The sequence below is a fragment of the Curcuma longa genome, chromosome 15 (assembly GCF_044706935.1).
Source record: "Curcuma longa cultivar G26 ecotype Majalengka, Jawa Barat chromosome 15, ITB_CL_G26_1.1, whole genome shotgun sequence".
Taxonomy (NCBI): Eukaryota; Viridiplantae; Streptophyta; class Magnoliopsida; order Zingiberales; family Zingiberaceae; genus Curcuma; species Curcuma longa.
This window is the reverse complement of record NC_133875.1, coordinates 8,522,303-8,543,734: the sequence shown is the minus strand read 5'-3', so window position 1 is coordinate 8,543,734 and position 21,432 is coordinate 8,522,303. Positions and strand designations below refer to the sequence as shown.

General features: G+C 33.5%; 1 protein-coding gene across 1 annotated transcript; it reads right to left on the bottom strand.

The window, feature by feature from the left end:
* Positions 1-3,852: 3,852 nt before the first annotated feature.
* LOC141846061 (phosphoenolpyruvate/phosphate translocator 1, chloroplastic-like) lies at positions 3,853-18,374 on the bottom strand. Its single transcript, XM_074734049.1, has 9 exons — positions 17,924-18,374; positions 5,717-5,839; positions 5,496-5,648; positions 5,216-5,301; positions 4,979-5,063; positions 4,773-4,892; positions 4,559-4,627; positions 4,219-4,348; positions 3,853-4,121 (listed from the first exon to the last, which is right to left on the bottom strand). Exons 1-9 carry the CDS (start codon positions 18,269-18,271, stop codon positions 4,051-4,053), a joined length of 1,185 nt encoding a protein of 394 aa, XP_074590150.1. The 5' UTR covers positions 18,272-18,374; the 3' UTR covers positions 3,853-4,050.
* Positions 18,375-21,432: the final 3,058 nt, after the last annotated feature.

Below are 21,432 nucleotides of genomic sequence, written 5' to 3'. Positions count from 1 at the left end.
GAATAATTTAATTATAGCGGAAACATTAAATTATACCTTTTCTTCGGGATGTCTAGAAGGAGGTGGATGACCCCTCGATCTTCTGCTGTATATCATCTCCTCTCCTCGAACGTTTTGTGGACAACGATCCTTCGAGAATACTCCACCAAAAGCTCTTCTCTCCGATGGTAATCAAGCAATGAACCAAGCCTTCCTTTCCTTCACCTTTTCTTCTCCTTTCTTCTTGATCTTGGCCGCCGGCCCTAAGGGGAACAAAGGGCTGGGAACGCCGGCCACAAGGAAGCAAGGGGAAGGCTAGGGAGGCGCCGGCCCTAAGGGAACAAAGGGGGAGAGATGCGCCGGCCCTAAAGAGGAAGGAAGAAGAAGAGAGGTGGCGGCAACAATGAAGAGAGGAAACTCCTTGGTGCCGCCGGCCCTAGGGGAGGAGGAAAAACTATTGTTGTGTGCTCGTTGCCTCCCCTAAACCCCTCTTTATATAGCTATGCCATCTAGGAATTTTAAGAAAAAGTCTAACAAATTTTATAAGATTTAATTAGAACAAATCTAATAAAATCTTATGGATAAGATTTGTTATCTTTTTAATAAGTTTCCATTATATTAATTTTGTTCTTATTTTTAACAAAATCTTTTAATTATATCTCGCTAATTTTTAACGAGATTCCATAATTAATATTTTATTAATTTAACAAAATTAATTCATAAAATTTTATAATAAAATTTTGTACGAGAAGAGACGAAATTTCTTAGCGAAAATTCTTTTAAAAAATTTCTTAATTTTTATCAGAATTTTTTGCCGAAAAAATTCTTAATAAAATTTCAGAAATTTTCTTTTATAAATAGAATTTCCTATCCGAAATTTCTCACAGAATTCTTCCGGAATTCTTCCAGAATTCTTTTGGAGGTCTTCCAGAATTCTTCCGGAGGTCTTCGAGAATTCTTCCGAAGGTCTCCCGAAGGTCTTCAAGAATTCTTTCGAAGGTCTCCAAGAGGTCTTCAAGAATTCTTCAAGGTCTCCAATTCTTCCTGAGGTGGATTCAGGATTTCCAGAGGCTACAGTAGGGACCTAGAGGAGGAATTGATTTTGGTCTCCCGATGGGCTTGAGCTTCCCATGTTCTTCCTGAACACACAGCTTAAGTCCATCAATAATAACTCATTCCACTAGAGAGTTATTATTGCACTACCGCACCAATCTCATATTACAATATGGACTCCTTCTTACTATAAGTACATTAATCTCCCTGTGTTTAAGATATCGTATGTCCGTTAATTAAATGAGTTACTGACAACTCAAATTTAATTAACTTCTAATCCAAGAGTAGTACCACTCAACCTTATTATCATGCGGACAAAGTCCACCTGCAGGGTTTACATGATAATCCTTATGAGCTCCTCAAGGGGACATCATCAACCTATATTTAGGACACAGATTCCTTCTATAATCAACAACACACCATGTACATAATACTACTTCCCAACTCATCGGGCCTTTTGATCTATCGCACTAAATCTCACCCTTTGATGAATCAAAGAAATATATACTAAGTACATGTGTTTGTTATTATATTGGGATTAAGAGCATGTACATCCATAGTAACAGAGGTTTAGTTCGATTATATAGTCAGTATAAATCGAACAATCCTCAGATGGTCCTGCTCAATACACACTTAGTGTACTAGTGTAATTTTATAGTCAAGACAGACTAAGACCAAATTACACTACAACCAGTCCAATGGTTTGTCCAATCCATCTTGGTTGTGAACACTGTTTATAATTTATAAGGAACTGATAACATGGTCTTCTGTGTGTGACTCCGCACACCATGTTTATCTACAATATAAATTAAGTGGACACTTGCATAAAATTAAATGCAAACATTGACCAAATGTGATTCTTATTTCAGAATGTTTATTTACATAGATAGCTAGGATTCTGGTATACATCCCAACAATTTCCTGCTTTGCATACGTGTGTTGTGTAATAATTAGTCTTAATTATTTATTTATTTTCACTGTGCACATTTGCGAAATGTGTAAACACGCGTATTACACTAGAACGATTCCAACATATATAAACCAATCATACTTTGTTTTAGCCTTCATTCTACTTTTTAATGCGGGGTCAATCAATTCATCCATGCCTCTAGTTGATTGTTAATTTGATTACATCAGTCTTCGTTGCAACAATAACCTCAGTCGACTAATCAACAGTAGCTATTAGGTCATTTGACCATTGTAGATTCATCTTGTCAAATCAAGAGCTCTCGTGCAAGATTTTCATTAACTGATAAGTTGACTATTCGGATCTTCAGTCTATTGATTGTGCATTAAGTAATTGACCCTCAAATAAAAATATTCTTTGGCATTCTATTTAGGTATAAGTTGACTAACTGGAAATTGAAAGATTCTTTCGGTCACTAAATACTTGACTAACCATTTCTAAGGTCAAGTCTGTTCCTAAATCTAGTCCCACCCGCAATCCATTATACAAGTGCACTTGTATCTTAATCTTCACCAAAAGTTACTTGTCTGCCAAGAGGATCCACCTTCAGGACTTCATGTGCCAAGAAACCTTACTTTTGGATCTTCCATGCCAAGAAGTCTTGCCTTCCAAACTTCCTCATCTTGCCAAACATTTAGTCATTTTTGACCTATGGAGATATAATCCATCAAGTATTAAGTCGTTGACATATTTGAACATCTGCTTGTCAAGTATCAGTTCTTGACCTACTTGACTTCCACTTGTTAAGTATCTCATCCTTAATCTATATGGACTTCCACTTATCAAGAATCTGATTCTCGATCCACTTAGGCTTCCACCTGCCAAGTATCATGTGTTCAAACTACTTGATCTTCCACATACCAAATATCTAATCTTCAATCTACTTAGACTTTTACTTGCACTTGCAATATCAAAGTCACATGCACAATTGAGACATCATATAAGTAATCACATTATAATCATAAGTTAAACCTTTATTCAAATATCAAAACCACACACTTGAAGGCATGATTGCTCCAACAATCTTCCTCTCTTAATGTTTGATAACCTATTTAAGTTAGGTCATAGAAAAACAACTTTCATGTCTTGCAATTCACAAAAGTGTTATGTGAATCACAAAGTGAAAATTCCCATCACCTCTCTCAAAGTGAAGGTTAACTTTATGTTTGGCAATTCACTTCTCCCAAAAGTGGAGGCTCTTAACTTAAACCCATCACTTCTCCCTTTTTTATATGCATAAAAAAATCTCCCTTCAATGAAACATGTCAAAAGTCGCTCAAAATTTATATGACCACTTTTCCTCCTAGAAAAAAAAAAGATTTCAATACTCATATAATGGGTTCACTTGATAGTAGTTGTAGTTAATCAAGGTGTTCATTGAGATATAAGCCACTTGTAAAATCACATTTACAACTGTGCCACTTGTTGAGATAACTCGTACTAGATCTAAATCTCATAAGATCAAAATTTCAACCTTGAATGGTGATAAAAAAAAATGCTTGTTGTGAGATACCCATGAAAAATGTACTACACATAAGAAAATTTTTGTGTATGGTGCCTTTTGAGAAACAATAGATAAATGCAATGGTCAATGGAATAAAGATTAAAGTTGAAGAGGTTCCCACTAAGCCAACAATAGAAGTGCTAGTTAAGGAACGAGTTAAAAAAAACGTCCACAAGATGTTGAAGCAATGCTTACCTAAGTCTAAGACACCTAGTAGGTTAGTAGAGTTTGTAAGGAGTTGGCGAAATATGGATCTCAAATTTCTCCACATGGTGATGTACTCCTTTTGGTTAATCCTTAATCGAAATTCCAGGCTTAATATTGGAACAAATCCAATAGACAAACAATATTCAATGGCAAAAAAAATTGCTTCAATGAGAACAGAAAAAGTTTGTCTAGGCTTAAGAAAGAACACAGATGTTTGAATTCAAAACTTAGCCGTATGCCGTGAAACAAATGAAAGGCAGCATCAATGAGAACAGAAAAAGTTTGTCCTCTAAACTGAGTTTAGTTTTCCATGAACAAGAACAAAGAGAAGAGAAGCTAATCACGCAGTCTTAGGCTTGATTCTCTTCACCCTTGAGTAGAGGAAAACTCCAGCAAGGGCAATCCCAGTACCTGAAATAGACAAGTTTTTTGATGAAGGAATCGGGAATAAGACATGGCGGGGTTTTCACAACCATTTGGCTAGGTAGATGGACAATGTAAGTCTTACCAAGTGAATTGATGGGTGAAACCGGAGTCCTGAAGAAAAGGACGGAAGTGACGATGACAACAACACGCTTCACACAGTTGCCGACAGAGTGGGTTACAGGTGTTACTCTTGCGAGTATCATGTATGAAACCTAAGAAATCAGTTTCAGTACATGAGTTAGACCTCACATATACATGTTTTTCAACACAGCAATTTCATACATAATATTTTCTGCTAGTGTGGATATGTCTTTGTGACATGTTGATTACTCTTTTGTTTACAGCTTTCATAGATGATAACCTTTTGAAAGCTTAAATACGACTTTGCTCTAATATGTATGCCGGAATATAAAATATCATACCTGCTGATAAGCATGGAAGCACATTGCAGCAATAAGTGATCTCAGATATAATTGCTTGAGATCCAAACCCTGAATAATTGAACCAAACAAGAATAACAACATTAGATATTTGGGAAAGTCATTCAATTGTTGATGGACTTCTAAGGCAGCAGAATGTAACTTCACATTATCTTAATGCTAAATCTATAAAAGAATAAATCTTCTAGACACTTACAGCGGACAGCACATATGAGGGGGTAACCTTGATGCCCTCCACAAACAAAGTTGCAGGAGCAAGAAGGAAAAATGACATGACAGTTATTATGGAGAAGAGATTTATGTTATCCAATGATTCCTGCAGCAGACAAGCAAATCGCATGAAAATCTGTTTCCAGAACATTATCATTAATGTTAAATCCCTCAATAAAAAAAATTAATTACCTCTTTCTTAACCATGACTTTCTTGCTAAGCACATTGCGAGATTGGAAAGTTACATTAGAAGCCATTGCGCTCCAGAATCCAGCCCTAATTAGAGTCAAAGAGATTTGGTACAAAGAAAAACAATGGATGTATGCATATTTTTGAAGAAAAGCGAAGATGAAAAAGGACAGGAAAAGCCACAACTGATTCATGCAAACATTAGAAGGTTCAATATTTGTAAAAACCATAATACCTACCAGTTAAAAGAAGCTTCAGTGAGAGAGGCCAAAGCAACACCACCAACAATGGGCATAAGAGATAATACAACCCATATAGTAGGCATCTGCACAGACATCAATTAAGAAACAAAAAATAAAATAAAATATATTAAAGCTACAAGTTCCAAATTTGAGAGAAATTAGAAAAGTTTTCAGCTAGCTTCAATCGGCGACCATGAAGAAGATTGAATCATAAGTAAATCTAATTGTTTTATCCTATCTCAAATACATGAGATCCTGATTCAAGAGAAGGAATCACCTCTCCTAGAAATAAGGCAGATAAAAGGACTGAGAAAAAGGGCTCCATGGCTTTGATTGTATGTGTGAATGAAACAGCAACCTTGCCAAGGCTCATATTTGTAAAGAGGTTGCCCATTGTGTGGACCGCAGCCAATGGTAAGATGGCAGCAAGCTGAAGAGAATATATAGTAAGATAAAAGGTTGTCATCAATCTAGATTTTGCATCTCACAAAATAGTACCTGGGAAGCAGAAATCTTAGGACGCTTGTATAAATTAGTGGCCCACATGAACAAGACAAGAGCAGCTCCAACAGCAAATTGAACTGTCGTGACAGTAAGTGGGAATGGAAAGACCTTCAAAACCTGTGACATACACAGGTGACTAGCATGCCATTTATGGAAGATGAGATAACAGTAAACATAAAATAACCTTATGAAGAAAAATCATCATTTAGCGCACAAGTGGTGTTTCAACCATGTTCACAACAAACTAGATACTTAGAAGACACTAATTTATCAAAATTTGATGTAATGCAATCAACAATTGTTGTTTTATTCAATAATCGAATAACTAATAGTTATAACCCAGGAGTGAAGCAAAATATAAGATAGTTTCCACACTTTTTAACTGAAGTTGTTGACTCACCGTTGATAAGTTTAATATTATCATGTCAAATCCATGCTATGTATAAATTGCATCGACTCCGAAAAATTTCATGCATTTGGCAGCAAATCAAAGACATAGTAATCCCAGTCTTAAGATAACCCAATGAAGTGGACTTGCATATATTTTTCATCTAGTTCAGAATTATATGCTGCTATAAAATGATCAGATACTTTCAACATGTGATCTTAGGCTTAGCAGATTGCGTTCAATATTATCCGCCGAAAGTAGTTCTCGCTGTTTTGGTGTTAACTTGTAATTTCAAACCATTGAAAGTGTAGTAATCATAGGAATGCTCAAAAGCACCCCCCCCCCCCCCCCCCCCCCCCCCCCCCCCCCCCCCCCCCCCCAACCCCCAATAGAAAAAAGTGAGATGAAGCAATATTAAGGACCTAAATCACACTAACTTTTGGCTCTGTAAGCATTTGCACCAATTAGAATACAAAGACAAAAGGCTGTCTATGATCTATCCCCACTATTCAGGGTCCCTTAACATAGTTCCTATACTACTGGAGCCTCCCACATTGTCCCCTCTATCCAAGTCATTCAGGACACTCCATCAATATAATAAAAGCTGATGTAATGCCATTTTTTACATGATTTATAGTCAAATTTGAGAAACAATGTTCAAGTTTTCTCTAATTTGAATTTAGACTAGAGAAGCAGTGCTAGTCCAAAGCCATATCAAGTTCTAAATTCCTATAAATTCACCACAAATATCCCATACAATCCTGCACTAAAAAATATAATATTAAGGAAATTCCAAAAATAATCCCATGAGGCCCAAAGATATGAGTCAATAAGTAATGTAACACAATGAATGAACAAGGACACGAACCTCACCTAGAGGAGCATCTCTTACACAGTGACATAATTGAAAATTGTATTAACTTAAAGATGAAAAAATTATAGGACTTTGTATTTCTTTTATAAATTCGACTAACAACAAATGTGGAAACACATTACTATAATTATTCCCTGTTTATTACCAAAACAGAAAAAGCTTCCAAATTAGCAAACAACATAAATCTTATTTAAAAGTCGTTGTGGACACGCCATTCTCAAACATTTTCTAGTTTATTTTATTTTATTGTAAATGCGTCAATCTTGAATTAATCTCCAATTTAATTTCTGCACTTATTTCCTTTGCAATGCCAATTTATTTCCTTCTTGCATTATTCTCCCTCACCAAGAAGAACTCAACTCTATTGAGTGGAGAGATGGAACTAAGAAATCAATTTCAGTGATGGTGCAACACATAGGTGCGAGGTAGAGGTGCCTCTCTAGCTAAATCAATTGAATCTTACTCTATTATTCAAGAAGCTTGGCTCCAGGACAAGATGACAAAGCTCATCCTTAGTGATCCAAATGTCTTTAATCTCTAGGAGCTCTTTCCAACTACTAAGTACCTATGAAGATATCACCATCTGGATGTCCAAAATGTGCTCAACCAGATGAGAAGATTGTATCACCGATGGGAGCAAATTGTTGGCGCTGTTGATATCCAACATGCAAGCAAATCAACAAACAAAGAGGAAAGCTTAATGTTCCCCAAAATGGAAAAGTCTTTAACATCGAAAATAAAATTTGAATGATAATTGGATAGATATTCAAATCAATAGGTAAGTCAACATGTGCATTATTTACAATTTTCCTCACAATTGGAATGGATTAGAGTAAGCATGAAGTTTTTTAAAAAAATCTAGGAAATACTTCATGGCAAATGCAAACAAACACATGCTCTCCTACATTATACTCAAACTTATAATGTGCATTTCTTAAACTTTTTGTCTAATCACTCAATGCATTTTTCTCCAAACAACAGTGTCTCTTTTTTATGTGCTCAATTAATCTCTCATATGACTCAAATGAATGGGAAGTAAAAGATAAGAGAATCAAAGACAAGCTTTCAACCAAGATTTTGAAGGACTATAACGGAAAGATTGGTTAATTGAATTGATGAAAGCATACTTGGCAAGTGGCAAGTTAGGCAACTATGAAATGGTCACCTCATTTGTATAAGGACATTATACCTCGGCATATGTCTACATGGGATTGAATGGATATCAACTCTAAAGCAAAAATATCAAGTTTACATTTTAAGAAAGAAACAAATTTATGGTAAACTGAAAAAAAAAACATGTAAGAACTAGAGAATTTAATAGAGAAATTATTAGAGTTGTTTACTCCAGGTAATCCCCACTTTCATTATTGTCTATTTACACACAAGGCCATACACCATGTGGTATATACAATTAGGTTCTTAGGTCCATAACATTCCCTTCAAGCTCATCCACAAATATTAAAAAAACCTTGCTGATATACAATTTTAGAATTTCATAGGAATTTGATTAATTAATCTTCTATTGATCATTGAACTTATATATTAGGTGACATTAACTGGAACTTAGGTTATGCCTTCTCTCTGATGAAGCAGCAACCAATTACTTAGGTTTCATCTTCTTATAGAAGACTAGAAAGAGACTATGGGAATAGCAATTTAATTGTCACTTTAAAACCTCATAAGCTTTTTGGTGTATCCCAAATACGTCCAACTTTTACAACAAGACTCTTTATTAAATTATACTTCTTACGCAACCTTCATAATTAGTGTGTGCTCTCTGTTTCTAGTTCATTTTAAAACTTGGTAGATATTACAAAGACTAAATGATTTTGAACTAATCAAAATAAGAATGAAAGTGAGTGTGTGAGAGAGAGGCGGATAGGAAAAGAAATATATAAAGATGGGGAAAAACAGGGATAGAAAAATTGACATTTATAAAATATTTAAATTTTTTACAAATTTAAAACCATAAAATACTTTATTAACAAATTTCAATATCACTTCTAAACATCAGAAAATATTATTTGTTTTCTTGTAAAAATGTTCCTTGCAAAATATTTGACATAAATTATTTTCTAGCAAATAAATGGAACCTATGGGTACATTCTTATTTATTGGCTGGCGAAAAGAAAGCCTAATAAAATACCTAAACTTAAGAGAAATGTCTAAAAAATAAAGTGAACTACTTAACGTTATCCCTGTGAAGAAGCTCATAGATACACTAATTGGGTTTTAATCTTGGAAAAAAAAAGAAAAATATAAAGAAAAGTTCTTCATATCACTTTTTAATAAGGAACACCATGTGATTCTAGAATAATCATCAATGAAAGCTAAAAATCTACTTGAACCCAAGAGTGGAGCTGTTACAATTCAGACCCGAAAAATCAAAATTAACTAAAGCAAAAATGCCCAATATAAACTTATGGAAACTATTAAGGAACCAAGACCTAATAATTTGCTTAATTGACATGACTCACAATTAATAGACTAAAGACTAGACAAATTAGAAACCATATGTTTGAGCTCTGAAGACTAGGATGATCAAGCCAATTATCTATCCAATGAGGTGATTGGGTCATTAGAAGAGAAGACGACACTGAATGCATTGTCAACCAGTGTAGTGTACAAGACTCACATTCTACACAAATTGCCTTGCTCATCCTTAAAATCTTAATGAAACAAAAATTAAATAATATGTTATAAAACAATTCGAAAATTTATGAATTAACTGATGGGAAAATAAACTTAATGAAATCCAAATATAGAAGCACAAAGGATAGAAGCAACCAAGGTGAACAAGAAATACTTTGAATGCCCTTAACCTATGAATGAGACATGTTAGTGGCATAAGAACAAAGAAAGATAATACTACTAGAAATGTGCTCAGAGTCCTCTAAATCTAGAATCCAAGAGGATAATGCACATGAACATTGATGTTAGAGTTAATTGGTGGAGATAAAGCATTAGTGACATCTTGGAATTGGAGGAAGCACGAATATTTCTTAACTTAGACAAATCATATTGGACAGTAACATTTGATTGAATCGCATGAGTTGTGTATAAAGGATGGTTGGTAACTAGCTATGGAGAGTAGGACACTTGGCCCTGTTTTGTCCACCAACACAACCTCTCCGATGGCCTTCACCACTGTCATGTAATCCTCCATATGGTGAGTAAAGTGCCAAAGTAGATCAGATACCGAGAGATCAGAGGACAATAGATTTGTGGTAAAAGCTCACATCATTTGCATGTAAACATCTGAAATTAATGGGCATTACAAGTGTAGTCAACAGTATTAGTATCGACATCGATATCAATCAATCAAAAATCCCAAGTACTAGCTGTATGGAATCAATGAGATCAAAGTGAGAACAAAATTTTCAAAGTTATATGGTAATGCATTACAGATATAATTAATAGTAGTACATTAATATGATTAATATTATTTACTAGCTAAAATCTATTATCTTTACAATAAATAAGTATCAAAGTTATTCAAATTTTAACTAATGAATATATATAGTTAATGGATAATGCTAGCATAACATCATTTATTGACAACATAATTATTAGCTAATAATTATAGCATGAAATATGAGTTCTTTAATCTGAAAATATGAACAATAATTAGTACCAATTCATAAACCTATCAATATTATACATAATATAATTGAGACAACAGCACTATTATAGTTATTGACACTCTAATTAATCAAATAACCATCCCTATCCACTTTATCACAATTTTAAGATCAATTTTTATTTCCCACTATTAATATTATTACTCTTATTGTTAATATAAATTAAAATTCATTAATATAAATAAATCATATTCTTGATATAATTATGCAGATAAATAGTAGTAAATATACAATTAGAATATCACAATCATATTTTTGATAAATCATATTCAATTATTATTGAAATTTTTATTATTAAATTAATCATTAAATATATTTGGTAATTGTATGATTAATAATATACCATAATGTAATTAATAAATAAAATTAAAACTGAATATACTTTAACAGATATTTACAAATTTTATTAGTTGAGTTAACAATATCAGAATAATACTAGTATTAGTCTAATTCTCTAATGGTACTAAAATACAAGGGTTGAAATCTCGAACCGTATCGCGCGATACCAGCGACAAATCTCGTTCCACCGACGGACCGGCACCGGCACAAGAATTCCAGCCGAGATTCTGTCTGGAGGCGTCGCCCGAGCCCAGCGACACCACTAGAGGCGTCGCGCGGGTCCAGCGACGCCTCCGGAGGCGTCGCGCGGGTCCGGCGACGCCTCCGGAGGCGTCACGCGGACCGCGCACCCTCGTCGCACGCGGTCCATTGCAAACTTTTTTTTTTAACTTTTGATTTAATCAAGATTTTAATAATCAATTCCTAGCTATAGTTGGAGATAATTCAAATAAACTTAATTAAAACTCATAAAATTATCCTATTATTTTTACAAAATATTTTATTTTTTATTTTTTATTTTTAAATATTTAGATTAAATTTTTTATTTTAATTAATATATTTTATATTTTAAAAATACCGAAACTATACCGACACGGTACGATACGATACCGAAACTGTATCATTCCGGTCCGGGACCGAAATCTCGACATGACTCTATATTTTAAACCTTGCTAAAATACACTATATCATCATACATAGATTTACTATTACTAATTAAGGGACTATGGTTTGGGTGCTTAGAGATACAATTCTACATGATTCAAATTGGACTTTTCTCCCTCCTTAATGAATTCTTTCTTTAAGTTTGTTAACTTTAGTATAGGCAAAAAAGAATAAGGTGGTGGAACCTTTGGAAAACAATGTGGTAGTAGATCAAAGATCAAATTAGGAGGCCCAAAATAAAAATGTGGCCTCAATCTAGAGGATTCTGGTAAAACATAGCACAGAAAGAAGTAAAATAATAAGAATTGAGTGGTTTAAAGTTAGAAACAATTGACAATTAGAAAAAAAATTCTATTAATTAATTATTGCTCAAGGAATTACAATATTATTATATTTACTATTAATCTATTTTTTAATCTCAATAACCCCATTACACAATATCAAGTTCCCATTAGAAATTATATCATATTTAATATAAATCTCTGCCAATATATATATACAATTGTTTATAAATTTGATAATTTTTATCAAATAGTTGTTGAAAACTGTATTTTTAATTAAAAAACACAACTATAAATTGTAAGTATGTTATGCATAATAATTATCATAGTAATATAATAATTAATTAGTGTAGAAATGAAATATTATACAGCTATAACTTATAAGTAGGTTATCCATAATAATTTTCATAATAATATAATAAAACTGATTAGTATAGAAATGAAATATTATATTTAATGTGTTTCATAAAGAACAATTATATGCATTTATAGACTTAGATAAATACTTTCATCATACAAATTCTATTAAAATAACTAATTTTATCCAAAACATAGGCATAAGAATACATAACTTTAGACCAGGTTATAGCTTGTAGCTTGTAGCTTGTAGCTTGTTACAAACACCCAAAAAAAATATCTTAACAAAAAAAATTGAAATTCTATCAATATGGTCACCAAGTGAATAGCAGCAAAACCACGTTAGGCGACTTGATGTCTATAGTTTCCAATGACTCAATTATTCATAAAAGGGTGACATTAATGTCTATTGTTTCAATGGGGTAAATTATTCATAAAAGGGTGACATTAATAGACCCGTTAGGTGGCGATGATATTGACTTCCAACATTTAAGCAGTTGAAGGTAGAAGAGGTTGAAAAGCATAATTTTTGCCATTATTGTCACCATACATGGAGTGCAACAAAGTACAAAGGATATGGGTTATAGTGTTGGCTAAGCATGATTGAGATGACATACACTTGTGAGGCATGCATCACCTCTTTTGAAAACCTCTAACCTAAGAAAAAAGCTTTGATACCATGTAGAAATAAAATATTATATTGCAATGTGTTCTATAAAAGGTAAAAATCAAAAGGACACCCCTAATTATCGGAATCGTCAAAAGAGTGCCTCTTTTTCAAAAAAAAAAAGTTAAAACAACACCCTAGCATATTTATATCTTTATTCTAGTGTAGTTGTGGCAACTATGTTGTAGATTCTATAAATGTGTAGCAGTACGGTATACCTGTTACAACGTAGTAAAATAAATTAACTCAACTTAATCAAAATTACCATATATAAAGTACTGTTATATCAAAATACTCTTTATCAACTTTATTAAAATTGCTCAAACATGATTAAGATTGCTTCAACTTAATCAAAATCACTTTAAAATTGTTATCGCAGCTACATAATAGCTACTACACTAATTTTGAAAGTGATTTTGACCAAGTTGAAACAATTTTGATAAGTTTAAGCAATTTTAACAAAGTTGATAAAGTTATTTTGATATAAAAGTGCTCCATATATACTATTTTTGACCAAGTTTGATATTTCACAAAAGAAATCTCTTAATTATTATTACAAGAAGGAAGTCCTATTTATATGCAAAGTTAGGACATATTCTAAGAAATAATTAGGACTCTATTCTAGGAAATAAACCAAGATTCGATTCTAAGGACTAATTTATATTTTTGATAAAATACAAATTATGATGCCAAATTATCCCTAGCCATATTTACAATATTCTAACACTCTCCCTTAAGCTAGAGAATATAAATTATGTGCATCTAGCTTGTTACATATGTAGTCAATTCGGAGACCTTTTAGTAACTTAGTGAATATATCTGCTAGTTGATCATGTGAGTTAACAAAACTAGTAGATATCTCTCCCGATATGACTTTCTCTCTGACAAAGTGATAGTCGACTTCAATATACTTTGTCCTCTCATGAAAAACTAGATTCGAGGTGATATGCATAGCAGCTCAATTGTCACATATAAGTGACATTTGTGTAACCTCTCCAAACCTTAGTTCCTGAAGCAACTGTTTAAGTCATATAAGCTCTTGACTGGCTATGGTTATTGCTTGATACTCTGCCTCTGCACTGGATCTTGCCACAACATTCTGCTTTTTGTTTTTTCAAGAAACAAGATTATCTCCGACAAATATACAAAACCCAAAAGTAGGTCTTCTATCAGTGGAAGATCCTGCCCAATCTGCATCAAAATATCCTACGACTCAAGTATGTCCTTTATCTCCATACAAAAGACCCTTTCCTGGAACGCCTCTGATATATCGAATAATGTGAATCACAGCATCCCAATGTTCCTTGCATGGAGAGTTGAGAAACTGACTTACTATACTTACTACAAATGAGATATCCGGACGAGTAATAGTAAGGTAGCTTAGTCTCCCTATTAATCGCCTGTACTATTCAGGATCTGAAAGAAGCTCCCCTGATTTGGCAGAAGCTTGACATTAAAATCCATGGGGTTGTCAACTGTCTTTGAATTTAACATTCCTGTTTCTTCCAGAATAGTCATTGCATACTTCCTTTGCGATATGATGATCCCATCTTTGGACTATACTATTTTTATCCCCAAGAAATATTTGAGTTTGCTGAGATCCTTTGTCTGTAAATGTTTGAAAAGATGTTGTTTTACCTGTGAAATCCCGAGATGATCACTACTTGTGATAACAATATCATCAACATAAACCACTAAGTAGATACAACCAGTAGATGAGTGGCGATAAAAGATAGAATGGTCAGCCTTGCTCCAAGTCATGCCAAATTGTTGAATTACAATATTAAATCTAACGAACCATACTCTGGGTGACTACTTGAGGCCATATAAAATTTTTCACAAGCGATATACAAGACTAGATTAGAAGCGGTGACTGAACGCGTCGCGAGGAGCAGCAGGTGCCGCCAGATCAGCAGGCCCAGCGGATCGGAGCAGATGCTGGCAGAGGAGACGCGAGGTCGCTAGTCACGTCACGATAAGGAAGCGGAGTCGTCGCCGCGCATTCGCAAGGTAGTTAAGAAGGCTGTGGTCGCGGGAGAGGGAAGCAGAAGAGGAAAAAAATCAAAGAAACCTAATTGACTCTGATACCATGATATTTCACAAAAGAAATCTCTTAATTAATATTACAAGAAGGAAGCCCTATTTATATGCAAAGTTAGGACCTATTCTAAGAAATAATTAGGACTCTATTCTAGGAAATAAATCAAGATTCTATTTTAAAGACTAATTTATATTTTTAGTAAAATAAAAATTAGGATAATTTACTAAAGTATCCCTAGCCATATTTATAATATTCTAACAAAGTTAATAAGGATATTTTCAAGATGAGGAATAGGCTGGGACATTGTTTTAGGAGGTGCTCTTTTGATTTTTGCCCATTTATAAATGACTTTTAAGCATAACTAATTTTGTTAAGAAAACTAATTTTATTTAAAATATAGACATAAGCATAGGTAGCCTATGACTACCTATGCCCCATCCTACTTACCTTAATTAAATATTATATTTATAAATCCAAAACATTTAACAAATACTAATCTCCTTGTAATTGATAAATACATGCTTGCAACTCATAATCCTATCATACATGCACCCTGTCCAATTCAAAATATACTTATCTAACTTAATTATTAAATGTAATATAATTTTATCACCAAAAATGATGTCACCAATGAACTCTGACCATTCATCTTCTTTTCTACATGCATGGACAAATCAAGCACATGCATCTCCTCCCAAGCAGCTGGTCAAATGAATTTCCCCACTCGATCTCACACCCAATACAAAGAAGAATCTCCTTATTGTTGGAAGACCTTAGGTCTTGATTGGTTCATGAAAATTTTTTATTTTAGTTTCCAGTTATAAAAAATAAAATCATAAAAAATTAAAAAAAAACACGCATTAATCACATGATTCACCTTTTATAAATTCAAATGTGTTAAAAAAAGTTAATTCTGAATATTTATTTGATTTTTTTTTTAGATTTCAAATTCTATTTTCTACGAAACGGAGAAAATTTTCAAAGATTTTTCTAGCCAACAAGAGCCTTTGGTTGCTCCAAATTGTACTCCTTTGCATGAGATCATTATGTTGATCACAATCCAACTGGGCCATTCCTATTGGAACTAGCAGATACTTATAAATATGCTCACAAGATCTCAGTTCTCACAGGTTCTAACTGTGGATGGACAAAGTGAAGGAACGATGGAAGAGTTTGTCAGAACAATCTTGCAGAATTCTAACAGTGATTTAGAAGATGTTTAGTAGTCAAAAGTCTAAAATCTAAATTGCCTCAGTCGGAAGAGATTGTCAATCACGCCATAATCTCAATGGTTGTAAGTTGTATCCCCAACCCATACCCAAGTCTCATAGTAGTAGTAAAGGCAACAAAAGATGCTCATGAGGTTGGGACCAAGATTAATCGAGTGTCATATAAGAACAAGCAATTAAGCATCAATTAACTCCCATTAAACTCTAGTGGACTCAAAAATTCAGACAACACCAATCATGAGGTTTCATAGATAACCTTAGTCCATCAACCAAACTTGAATGGTTGCAGTTCACAAAGGATTCTTCCCATTAAGCTTCTTTATGGTGATCATTATGGATCCATAAAGACTTGGAGAATTGGCGGTAGGAGGCAAATGAAAAGTAGTTAATGAGTTTGACATTATAAATCGAAGGGAGCTTTGGAGGTTGCACCAAATAGGAATAATGCTTGAAGCCAAAAGAAAGGGGAAATTATTTATGTTCCAAAACAATGCGGTTCTTGCTAGTTAGAGTTGGACTAATGGAAGAGAGATCCAGCAGATTCCTTGTTGACAAGGAATGGGAGAATGTGAGTGACTTGATAGAGTATGTTCTCTAGTTTCTTTCCAACATGAACAAAAACGGATGGGTCTGACTTGATGTGGTGCTAAGAGGACTGATGCCATACATCTCATGGGGGAAGTGGTGTTTCTCAGTGGATTCTCACACATAGACTAGGTGTGGTGGGCATCATTGAAGCTGCTCGGTGCTATGGGTGCTCAAAGTGAACAGCACAAGCAACCGGAGGTTGACAGTCGCATGGTGCAAGAGAGTGTGCATGTTGTGACCACTAGATGACTGACAATGTGTCAAGAAGTGCAAGCGAGCTTTTGCAGTTGTGACCAGTGTAAGGCTCCTTGCAGTTCTTCCTATGTTGTCCAAGAGAACCCACTAGAAGTCGATTGGATGAGTTGGGACGATATCATGATGATGACCATGATATTATCCTACCATTTAGGATTCAATGGGGAAATTATTTGGCCTTCTCATTCTAGGAAGTCCCCTACTTGTATCTACATTTGTTATTATATCTTTAAACTTAACACACTATGTCATGTAAATATTAGGTCCCTAGGTGCATAACACAAACGAGTAACACCAACACAAGTTCCTACCTTGTTGAGGATAGGTATTCCAGTATGGAACATGTTGGTTTAACCATGGCATGAAGGTTGGCATTTTCACCCATGATAAATCGAAATGCTAAAAAAAAAAAATCAGATGTCGATTGATCATATGAAATTAATGCTTACCTAAATCTACCGAAGAAAAGTAGTAAAAACAAAAATAAATAAATAAAGCCAAAACTTTTATCTTGTGCTTGCCAGATTCACTTAAGCATCTTTTGGGATGTAAAAAGACTTGAAAGAAAAGGATCAGCACTACAACAGTTGCTGCTCGTAAAAGAATATGGCCAAAAGCTGAAGGAATCAGAAAAAGGAAATTAGCACGTACAAAACTACCGATCCGAGATCTAAAAAGGCGAACATTTTTGTGCATAATAAATAAAACATAAGGATTCTGGGATCATTTAAAATGTAGTTCTAATTCTTGTCAAACGGATCTGAAGATCCCAGAAAAGGTTTTACTCAGGCTTTATTATAGCACAATCATCGGCAGCATCACATGACGCAAGCACAGGAAGGCAGGAAGAAATAAGAAAGCGCAAGGGGGCGGCGTACCTGCTTGTTGTAGATATTAAAGTAGATGTTGAAGAGATACCAGAGACCGAACAAAGCGCCAAGTTGCAGCGTCTGCAGCACCCCACCGGAGTCGGAGGAAGCGTCCCCATCGCCGGGCGAGGCGCTCTCGGGGACGGAGGTGGCTCGGTACGCGAGGGCGTCCTTGCGCCTCCGATCTGAGAGGGAAGGGAGGCAGACCAAGGGTCGGAGAGGCGGGAGGCCTTGGAAGGAGGATGAGGCATAGGAGACGGGCCGGAGGCGGAGGAGGGGTTGTTTCCGGGTGCGGGGATCGTGGGGTTTAGGGCGGAGGAGCGGAGTGAAGGAGGGGGAGAGAACGGCGCTCTGCATCGCTGGTTCTGGTGTGACTAGAGAAGCGCGTCGGCGTCGGCGGCGGCGGAGGGAGGAGGGAGCTCGCGGTCGTTGGGGAGTGGGCACTTGAAAACGGGCACGCAAAGTTAGCGACTGAGTTTCCAAGGAAATGACCAAAAACAGTCCTCGTTACTATTCGATATTTCCGCCACTTTATTTTATTGTATTTATTTATTTTGGCAGTTGCTATGAAAAGTCACTTAGAAAAATCTTTTTTTCAATTCAGATCTCTATTTTGGCAGTTGCTATGAAAAGGCCCCCGGGACATAGCTGAGTTGGTTACGATGTAACAGAGTTGCAGAAGATGACAAGGGTTCGAATCCTGGCGAATTCAGGCAACACCCTCCTGTGTTGTGACCAACTGCAGTTTCCCGATTTACCTCCTCACAAATGGTCGGGGGGGGGAGGGCGATCGTGTGGGGCCACTAAGGTGGCAACGGTAAGGTTGCTGCCATGTGACCTAGAGGTCACGGGTTCAAATCATGGAAACAGCCTCTTGCCAAAGGCAAGGTAAGGCTGCGTACAATGGATCCTTTCCCCGGACCTCGCATGGCGGCAGCTTCGTGCACCGGGCTGCCCCCATCTCTATTTTTTTTAGATACTTTTAGACCTTTTAAAAGTTAAAAAAAATAATCCAAAAACACTCATATATGATTTTTTAATAATTAAATATTAAAACAATTTTTAAATAAAGAAAATAATGATTTTTTTTTAATTTAGAACTGATAAAATTTTTTAAAAATATGTCCAAATAATTATTAAGGAGACGAAAAATTCCTTTGAAGTGTTATTGAATAGTTATAAATGAATTAAATATTAATTGATATATAAAAAATTAATTAAATCAATAAATTTAAATAATTTATTAAATAAATAAATAAATTTATTCCACTCTAATATTCATAAATAAAAAATAATATTTACATAAATAAAATTTATGAACTATATTCAATAATAGAATTATTATCAAATCTCAAAAAGAATAAATAAATTTATAATATCAAATTTATTAACCAACTAAACAATTTTAAAATGTCAAAGATTGGAACAATCAAATAAATTTAAATTCAAAATTTGATAACATCTAAATAAATTAATCTTAAACTCATAACAAAATTAAGTCAAACTTGAATAACTATTTTAACGACCTCATTCATTTTAAACTTGATTTGAATTAATTCATGTTGCTTATTAAATAAATTTAAATAATATAAAGTTTAGGTAGTTTAAACCGTACTTGTTATGTAATATTACAAGTGCATATATTTACTATTTCTAATTCTATTACGATCATTTTTATTTTAGAATTTAATTATCAAAATTTAGTTGATTCTCAAAATATATTATAGAATTTTTAAAAATCATATTAGGCATTTTAAATAATAATAGGATACATGACCTTTTTTAAAAAATTATCTCTAATTTTAATTTATTTATTTTTAAGACTCATCGTTTTTTTAGAATTTTTTTCTTTTGGTTTTTCAGGAACCAATTTTTTTATATTTATTTTCTGGTATTTTTTGAAAAAAAATATCACTAAAGCATTAGTGAAAAAGGATTATAGTAAGTTAATAATCACACCTTTTTTTGCATATTTGACCCCTTTTAAAAGAAAATTACTTAAAAAGGGTCTTAATTTTCAATCTTTGATCAAGAAATTAATTTCTTTTTCATAATTATCCATCTAAAATCCTTACCTCTGAAATAGTCGAAACCCATTAACCCTTGTATACAATTAAATTTTAGTTAACCTTAGTTGAATGATAAAAGATAATAACATCTTTTCATATATAATAAATTTTGGCATTCAAAAATTTTACTTCAAGTGTTGTTGAGTATTAAAACAACGAAAGTTAAGTTGGCTAATAATTTTTGTAAAACCAAATTATGTAACCAGATATTAAAATATTAAATTTTTTATGTTTGATACGTAGTATTAAGCATTTAACTATGTACTTGATAGATGTTCTCTATACTTTCATATAGTAATTAAAAGTCTATTTATTATCTTTAATGGTTATTATGATTATTTTTGAAATTTACATACTTTAGAAATGAAATTAATTGTCAAAATATACTATATAATTATTATAAAACATCCTAAATATATACTTATATTATTTTTATATTTTCACCATTTAATTAAATTTAGTTACAATACAAAATTAGAGCGAAGAAATATTATAATACTTGAATTATTAAAGTATTTTGATCAAATAAAATTATTTTAGATGTTAAAAAAATATATCAATTTAGTTAGCAAAATTATATAGGGCAAAAATTAAAAGGGTGCCTTTTTTTAAAAAAAAACATCACATGGGTGGCCCATTTAAAGTGAATGATCTGAAATACCTTTAATGCATGTCTGATTTAAAATTTTTATATTTTTGAATCGGATTTAATAGTTTAGTTTTCTAAACAGTCTAAAATAGACTTTGTAAAAGCTAACAACCAATTGTTACATGTTATATTAGCTACCTACTAGCTTCTACATAATCGATCATGATCAAATAATATTCATTTAAAATATTATTTGTAGTATGTGTCATGGAGTTGCCTTCATTTGGTTTGCTCATTGAAATATTATATTAATTAGTTTATCACTTTTTAATAAATACAATCAAAATGATATAATGATCTTGTTTAGAAGTTAACAACTAGTTGTTACACGTTGTAGCAGCTACTTATTAACGTCTACACAGTCGATCATGATCAAAAGATGTTCATTTGAAATGTGGGTGTCATGGAGTCTCCTTCATTTTGTTTTGTTATTTGAAATGTTGTTTTAACCAAGTCTTATAATGACACTTTGTAGAAACTAACAATCAATTATTACATGTTATAATAATTACATGTTAGCTTCTACATGGTCAATCGTGATTAAATAATATTCATTTAAAATGTAGTGGATGTCATGGAGTCCACTTCTTTTATTTTGCTCATTGAAATATTAGTTTAACTATGTTATCACTCTCCAATAAGTAATGTCAAAATAAGATAATGTCACTGTTATAGAAGTTAGCATCTAGCTGCTACACATTATAGCAGTTATGCGCTAGCTTTTGCACGGTCATTGTGATTAAATAATGTTCATTTGAAATGTAGTGGGTGTCATGAAGTCTCCTTCGTTTATTTTGCAC